Raw genomic sequence first — 8,845 nt, 5'->3', positions numbered from 1 at the left:
GTTGTAGCCAATGTTAGTCATACTCAGAGCATACTGGGAAGAAGGTCGATACATCTGAGTGTGGACACTGCTCTGACTGACAATCAAGGGGCTTGTGCCCTGGCAAGTCTGTTGCAGGCTTGGGTGGATGCCTGCTGTTTAAGAAGATATGCAGCTTTGGGGTACAGTCGAGTCAATGTGAGAGGGATTTAAAATCTAATTGTACTGTTTCTGGGCTTCTTGAGATTTGTGCTCATGTTAAAGGGAGCTTGGTTCTGTAGCACACCCCATTCTGAGATGGGGGTGAAGTCTGTTGAAAGGTTAGAGCACCTGTTGTGGCGGTAGAGACAGGGGCGAACGAAGGCGTCGTGACACCTGGGGCGGGGCGTTGCTAGGTAGGGAGCATGTGCGGCGTCGCTATCTACGCCGCATGTGCTGTACATAGCGACGCCACACATGCGCTGCACATAGTGGTTTGCCGGCGCCGGCACTCCAGTGCCACATGGACAGTGCCGGGATCCCTCTGTATAGCCGCAAACGGAGGATCCTCTACATGCGACTGTAGCGGTGACGGAGGGATCCCACCACTGTCCGTACGGCGCTCAAACGTCGCTGGCAGCAAACCACTATGTACAGTGCATGTGCGGTGTTGTTACGTACAGCGCATGCGTGTGACACTGCACATGCAGTGTGCATAGCGGTTTGCTGCCGGCGCTGGGATCCTCTGCCCAAGGCTGCAGCCGCAAATGGAGAATTCTCCACATGTAGCTGCAGCAGTGTGACGGCTGCTTGCGCCGCCGCGAGCCCCCGTGGGGTGCCTTCTTGTCACCCCCCCAGACATGGCACCCCTCCCGCCCCCCCATTGTGACGCCACTGTGTAGAGACCAATGCAGAAGAGACATGTTTTGTTGCAGCTGGGGCAAGTGAAGGCATCTGGTTGTGCTGCTGCAGATGCACCAGGGCGTTTCTTCTCACTCCTCCCCTGGTCACTGCTATGGATGCACAACTTGACTGCCTGTCTCCAGGCACTGAGGTCGCCTGCAAGGAATTCTCACATGGTGGGGTTGATGTTGCCGGCCTTCATGTCCCATTTGCAAACTTCTTTGTAATGCAGAGTTGGTCTGCCAACAGGCCTGGTGCCTGAAGCCAGCTCCTTGGGGGATCCTGCCACCTTCCATTCTGTGGACATGACCAAGCCAGTTCTTTTGCCTAGGCTGCAAAAATGCTTAAGAGCAGTATTTTTAAAAAGTGTTCTAAGGGAGTATGAGTAGGCTAAAGTAACTATCCGGGGAATGGGGGGAAAGAGTCAGGAGTCCTATAACAGTAACAGCTGCTTTGGAACCATAAATGCAACAGGTGATGCTCTCTCCATCACCACCACATTCCCTTGCTAAGCATGTACCTGCAGCATTCCTGCCCACCGTGCAGCAATTAAAAAAGGCACAGGAGCCCAGCTGCTGAAAACATCCTGGCTCAGGCCCTGTTGATGCATTCAGCAGAATCAAGCGGTATTTCTCTCTACCCCACCAGGACCACTTTAAGTTCTGGATGGGAGTTTACATTTCTGAATGCTTCTGCAAGGGACAAAAAGAAAGTAATACAGTGGTACCTCGAGTTAAGAACTTAATTCGTTCTGGAGGTCCGTTCTTAACCTGAAACTGTTCTTAACCTGAAGCACAATTTCTGTTCTCATCCTGAAGCAAAGTTCTTAACCCGAGGTACTATTTCTGGGTTAGCGGAGTCTGTAACCTGAAGCATCTGCACCCCGTGGTACCACTGTAAAAGCAGTGGGAGCAGTCTTGGTCTATTAATGTGTATTATTTTAAGAATTACGGTAGGTAATTACGGTAGGTAATCCACCCTTCCTTCTAAAAGCCCAGCGTGGCATTAGAAAAATTCCAAAATCCAGAATTGGGCAATATAATTATTGGAATAATCAAGCTAAGTGTGACAAGATAGTGAGCACGACTTTGAGTTCTCCAGCCTAGACCCCAAGCTAAGGTGGGGAGGATGGGGGTGAGCTTAACACTCAAGTCAGTTATTTTTGTCCCTGCTCTCCCATTTATCTTACATCCATCCTCATTATGTGTCCTGCAGAACTGGAGTGATACCTCACTATTTCATCAAATGCTGGGTGGGACTAATAAAGGTATTGCTGCACTGCAGATGTGGGTATTTCCCCACCCCATTATAAAAATAAAAACCCTCCCTTGAATATAGAACCATAGAATCTTATGTTGGAGGGGATCCTGAGGGTCATCTAGTCCAACCCCACAGGAATCCTGCCCACAGGATAGAACTCCCACCCTCCTGGTTAACAGCCAGACCCACTGAGCCACAGAGTGTAGAAATATGGGCATACTCACTGGCAGGAAAGCTAGCATAGGAGAGATCAGGGTTCAAATCCTCACTTGGCCATTGTGCTCACTGGGTGACCTCAGGCGGTCACTCACCCTCTCAGCCTAACCCACCTCACAGGGCTGTTGAGAGGAGGTGCCCTTGGCGGAAAAGCGGGCTGTGTCTTTGCAAACTAGTGATGTATGGAAGTGAGAGCTGGACCATAAAGAAGGCTGATCGCTGAAGAATTGATGCTTTTGAATTATGGTGCTGGAGGAGACTCTTGAGAGTCCCATGGACTGCAAGAAGATCAAACCTCTCCATTCGGAAGGAAATCAGCCCTGAGTGCTCCCTGGAAGGACAGATCCTGAAGCTGAGGCTCCAAGACTTTGGCCACCTCATGAGAAGAGAAGATTCCCTGGAAAAGACCCTGATGTTGGGAAAGATGGAGGGCACAAGGAGAAGGGGACGACAGAGGGCGAGATGGTAGGACAGTGTTCTCGAAGCTACAAACATGAGTCTGACCAAACTGTGGGAGGCAGTGGAAGACAGGAGTGCCTGGCGTGCTCTGGTCCAGGGGGCCAAGAAGAGTCGGACACGACTAAACGACTCAACAACATCTTTGCAAACGGATAACTAGATAAAGCGTCTTGCTCGTTTTCTAGGGGCAGGGCGTTCCGCAGGCCAGCCTCTCTGTCTGCACCTCCAGCCACTGGCTCGGCCAAAGTGGGTCTCGGAGGGGCCCGTGACACGTGGCCCCGCCCGGCCGGGCGTGCTTGCTCCCCGCGTCCCGCCAGCCTCGTGCCCCGGGGCTTCCCCCGCTGAGCTGGGCGCGTGTCCTCGGCGCCGCGCCCGCCTCTCCCTCCCTCCCTCCCTCCCTGGCGCGGGCGCGGGCGCGGCTTGCCCGTCGGTGTCTGCGGGGGTCCCTGCGCCCTTCGCGCTTCCCTCGGTCTCTCTCTGGACTGGCTTGGAGGAGAGGCGGGGAGAGAGAGAGAGGAGGGGAGTGTTGGCTAAACACTTTCTTACCGTAAGAGGGAGTTGGGACCCGGAGCTTTCCAGTTAATCACACAACAAAACTTGGCTCATCGCAATAAAAAGCAGCAGCTCGGCTCGCTCCGTCTCCTCTCTTGGCCGGCTGGGCATCTCCTCTTCCCTCCTGGCGACCGAAGCCCCCCCAGCCCCCATGTGGACCAGCCAGCTCTTGCCCCTCGGACTCTTCCTTCACTCCATCAGCAACATCCCTTGGGCAGGTTAGTTTTCTTTTCCCCTCAAGGAGCTGGTCGGTCGTTTTCCACTCGGGACTTCTTGCCTTTTCGTTTTCCTTTTTAAACAAATGTGCTTGTGCTTTTGGAAGTTCCGCACGTTTGTGTTGGAAACACGCGCACACGTGCGTGTGAACGCGCGCGAGTATGCATTTACGGGAGAGGGGGGGATATTGAGAATTTTCTGTGCTTATGATGTATCCAAATGCATGACGAGATCTATTTCGATGTTTTTTTTTCTGGCGAGGGGTGTCCGGAGGGCGAATGAACGTGTGAAAAGCGCCCGGCAACTAATGGGTTAAGTTTGTTTTGCGAAGTCCCCTCCCGGGACAGGGCTAAAGCTACACCCCCTGATCCGTGTCCCAGGACGCTTGTAGTAGGGCATCAAATCATTCAGGTGTCTGGATCGAATATGGTTCCCTTTTATCCATGCCAGAAAGTGGCAAGGAAATAAAAATCTGCCTCAAAGCAAACCCCGTTATCCTCTCTGAGCAAGTGAAGGACCAGTGGGAGACTGGCTGGGTTAGAAATTAAAACAGAAATGTATTTTGCCCCACCTAAGTGTTCCTGTAAATACAGTAGATCTAAAAAGACTTCATGGATCTGTGCAGGAAGAGAACTCTCTGTGGATGTTGCTGCAGAATTTGTCTTGTTCTGTGTAAAGGCACTCTCTGCCCCCCCAACCCCCCCATGTGCACAGTTTTCGGAGCCCAAAGACCTACATATGTGCAATCTTTGTGAACTGGACAGATTAGCAGATCTAAGGGGAAGCGGGAGAGTTATTTCACTGCTTGTTTCTAGGCTCTCTCAGCTGTGATGGGGCAAGAGGAAACATCTGTCCCTTATTGCAGTGTAATTGATTACATGTTAAGCAGTATGAGAACAACAGAGAGCATCCTAACCTCAGGAGACCTAGTTCCAAGTCTTGGAACGAACACCTAAATGAGGGCCATGTCCTTGTGTGTGCCCAGTGCAGTAAACTGTCTATTTCTGGACCCAGTTAATTAACATTTCATCTCCGAGCCAATCAAGTTCCCGGGGCTGTGGAAAGTAGGAAGAGCAAACAATAAGCAATCAACAACTGGAAACTGCTGACTTGGTTTTTTGTTTTCTGAGTGTCTTCCATGGGACTGGAACACCGGAGGGATGGGGCTTGTATTTCTCCATTGTTTGGGGGATACTTTTTATTATAAAGGAAACACATTGGGTTTTTGTCCCTCTTTCTCTTTTTTGAAGTTAGCTAAGGCAAATGTTGTGGAAACAGATATACCTGCTTATCGGTTCGGAACCACGTGTACCTTTTTTGTAGATAACTTTGACAGCATGATGGAGGCACTTTGCTAACTTCCTCTAATTTATTTATACATCTTATTAATGCAGCTTATTTATACAGCTGTGTAGAGTTGATAGTCCAGTAGTTTGTCTGATACGAAGTGCTTTTTCTATTTATTTGTTTTAATGACGGTCCAGGTGAACTTTAGTTTCCGTCTCACTAACATGATCTCCCCTGTACTTTCAGCATCCTTCTTGTCCTACCCCCCCCTCTCTCCTGCAATCACTTTTAACATTTGATCCCAGTTAATGTGATTTAGGATGAAGACAAGTTTTTATTTCATTTCCATCCCCAAAGTGCATCCTTGGATGGACAAATTCCATTTTATTTCAGTCTTATTTATAGAATATAAATATTTCACATGCTGGGGGAAATAATAGATTGACTCCATACAGTATTATAAACACAAATATCCCCCCCCCACCATTAATTTTCTTCTTAATTTTTTGTTATGGAAAGTGTTACTTTAATTTTTGCTACAGGGTTTATATTAACATTCTTAATATCAGCTCTCAAAGAAATAGATAGAAACTCCAGAAGCTAATCTAGTTGATCACTGCAAGTGTCTAGGAATCAAATAGTCTTATTACATCATGGTTATTCTGCTGTTGGATGTCTCAGTTGGTCTTGGATTGGCCAAGTTTTAAATATATAAACATAAATGTTTATACTTGCATCACATTCTTGAGGGCATGGGGGGGCAACTTCAATTATAAATGCATGCTGACTTTTTCAGTTGTGAGTTGCTCTAGATTATCTGAATCTCTTTCAATATATATGTGAATATAAGTTATGAAAAATCACAGATAAAAGTTTGTGACACTTCCCCGAGCTTTTAGAAAATCTGTTGTCTATATATCTTAGTGACAGTAAACTTTAGATTATAATTGCTCCTAAATATATTTTTGTGATCAACTAATTAAAAACATTACCCCCTTTTAAACCTTATATTTTGGATTTATTAAATTATGGTAACACTTTGGTGGTAGAATCTGTTGGACAAATTTCTTCATAGTGGATTAATGCTACACCCATAGCTCAACCCTGTGCATTAGATTAGTTTGAGAGAGAATTATTAAGTCAAGGCCATCTTTGAGTTGTAATAGGAATCTGCTGCATCCCATTCTCTCTGTTAATGTGCTGTATTTGATGTGCACCAGGAGAATGGGAACTGTAGACTTTTAAATTGTGCTGACCTCACAAATTCCTAGCACCCTTAGCAAACTGCCGTTCCCAGGATTCCCCCTGGCTATTAAAGAGGTGTAAGGTAAAGGTAAAGGGACCCCTGATCATTAGGTCCAGTCGTGGCCGACTCTGGGGTTGTGGCGCTCATCTCGCTTTATTGGCGGAGGGAGCCGGCGTACAGCTTCCGGGTCATGTGGCCAGCATGACTAAGCCGCTTCTGGTGAACCAGAGCAGTGAACGGAAATGCCGTTTATCTACTTGCACTTTGACGTGCTTTCGAACTGCTAGGTTGGCAGGAGCAAGGACCAAGCAACAGGAGCTCACCCTGTCACGGGGATTCGAACTACCAACCTTCTAGAGTGCTTTAAATGTATGATGTGGATGCTTTTGCCACAACCTCTCCGGAGTACTCAGACTTCGAGTGTGTAAATAAACCACCTAACAAGGAAGCTGAGTTTCCTGCAAACATGCCTGCTCCTGGTCACATTTCATGGCATTTTCCATGTGACTCATGTTGCCACACATCACAGATGAAGAAAATCTGAACTTTGGTCAATCAAAATATTCAGAAGCATAGTAGAGATTTTGCTGTGTCTTGTTGGCTCAGTGTTTACATAACTACATGTCATTAGCCTGCAGTGATTTATTCTTTCAGCTGTAGATTATTATTATGCCGTATGCTGTCAGCAGTTAAAATGATATTCTGCCAGTCTGAAGACTGTATTCTTTTTGGATAATGGAATCCATTCGGTGCAAAGTGCCAATAGCTGCTTATTGGTCACACACACACACACACACACACACACACACACACACACTGGGGGGGGGGAGTCACAGAGCATTTGATCCCCTTTATCAGAGTCCCCCCCTCCACTTTTTCTATTTAAAGCTATTTTTGTGAGCAGAGCAGCATGAGGCAAGTGGAGCTGAAGGGCTCAAGATTAGGATGTTGCGTAAAAACTGGAAAATCATCCACTGAAATCAAAGAAGGGAAAGCCTCTTAGTGGGGAAAGCTTATCTCACTCTATAACATGGTCTAAAGCTAGAGTGGAAATGTGCATTCTCTGTTATAGAGTGAGGGATCTCTGCTTCTGAGGGCTGGTAGATGGATGTGTGAAGGCTGTTCCTCGTGAAACTTTTTTAAAAAAAGGGTATAGATATCAGAGAACAAAGTGCACACACACATTCTGTGGAATTTGGATGACAGATTTTAAAAGGCAGGAAAATGACAGTTTTGCTGCAGGTGTTTTTTTTTTTAAAAAAAACACCCCAATATGTCTACTGTGAGCAAAACGTGGTTGAACACCACCCATAATGATCAAGTATATAGAAGAACAAGCCTTGCTGGAGCAGAACCAATATGGTTTTTGCAAGGGCAATTCCAATCCAAAGGATGCCATCAAGGAATCCTAAGTAAGCTTAGCACTCATGGGATAGGTAAAGGTAAAGCGACCCCTGACCATTAGGTCCAGTCGTGGCTGACTCTGGGGTTGCGGCACTCATCTCGCTTTATTGGTCGAGGGAGCCAGCGTACAGCTTCTGGGTCATGTGGCCAGCATGACTAAGCCACGTCTTGCGAACCAGAGCAGCGCACGGAAACGCTGTTTACTTTCCCGCCAGAGCGATACCTATTTATCTACTTGCACTTTGACGTGCTTTCGAACTGCTAGGTTGGCAGGAGCAGGGACCGAGCAACGGGAGCTCACCCCGTCACGGGGATTCGAACCGCCGACCTTCTGATTGGCAAGTCCTAGGCTCTGTGGTTTAACCCACAGCACCACCCGCGTCCCTAGCAGTCATGGGATAGCAAATGGCAAGTGCATTTCAGTGTAAACAACTGTAAAGTGATGCATCTCAGGGTAAAAAAGAAAAAGGAAATTACATATACAAAAATGGCTGGTGCAGAGCAAGAAGAAACTTGCTGTCGGAAGCCCTTGGGCGCTGTTATTTGACCAGAATTAGCTATTTTTTGGAACAGCAAGTTTTGCAGTCTATAGTCATGGATACAGAGGACAATGTTGGTGCTGATAACCAGACTCCAATAAGCAGGCAGTCCAGACCTGGGGAAGTGGGGACTGGCTGGGGTGGGGAACAAGCAGAATTCAAGAGGGAAACTGCTTGTGGGGAATTGTGCTCACATTGATTCTGCTTGCAGTTTTTCAAATAGGCATATTGGAACACCTCGGCTTCAAATGCACATGCCATCTTTAGTTAATATGATCTGATAAATATTGTACCCATTATAAGAAATCCACAGTGCTGGAAAGGAATCCAGTGGATATTCAATCACAGGGATAGCCAATTTGGGGCCTCCAGTTATTTGTGGACTACAGCTCCTCAAATCCCTGTCCATTGATTCTGATGGCCAAGGCTGATGGATATTTAGTCCACAACATCTGGAACGCACACACTGAATGGTAATATAGAGTAAGACAGTCGTATAGCTTGGGAGGGTGTGGCCCCAGGTACATTTTTTTGAGTTACAACTAGGTGCCCCCATGACAGGCTCCATCACTGAGGCCAGAGCTGCAGGGAAGGAAACCGCACCTGGATTGGGCCTTTGGGGCCTGGATCTGGAATGCAAGGGAGCTGTGGAGGCAGCTTCCTTGTGCGATGGTCCAATGCTGCCGGCCTAAGCTACCCAATGAGTTCGTGCTAGATGTGATAATTGAAACAAGGACTTCCTACTTCTCAGATCATTCGCATAGAGAAGGTATGGGGAACTGTTGGTCCTTTGGATGTTGCTATA

General features: G+C 47.4%; 1 protein-coding gene across 4 annotated transcripts in view; it reads left to right on the top strand.

Annotated features, from left to right (window-relative positions):
* The first annotated feature begins 3,244 nt into the window (after positions 1 to 3,244).
* Positions 3,245 to 8,845, top strand: part of HGF (hepatocyte growth factor) — a 56,851-nt gene continuing 51,250 nt past the window's right edge. Inside the window, exon 1 of one of the 4 annotated variants that reach the window (XM_081210711.1) lies at positions 3,245 to 3,566. In XM_081210711.1, the coding sequence (XP_081066837.1) occupies positions 3,500 to 3,566 (67 nt within the window). In that variant the 5' untranslated portion in view covers positions 3,245 to 3,499. The remainder of the gene's footprint in view (positions 3,567 to 8,845) is intronic. The other 3 variants (XM_081210710.1, XM_081210714.1, XM_081210712.1) reach the window with 3 other exon arrangements.

This window comes from Podarcis bocagei (genome assembly GCF_964188305.1).
Source record: "Podarcis bocagei genome assembly, chromosome: 10".
In the NCBI taxonomy this organism is placed as follows: Eukaryota; Metazoa; Chordata; class Lepidosauria; order Squamata; family Lacertidae; genus Podarcis; species Podarcis bocagei.
Note: the sequence above shows the minus strand (reverse complement) of the source record. Positions and strands in the feature narration are given on the sequence as shown.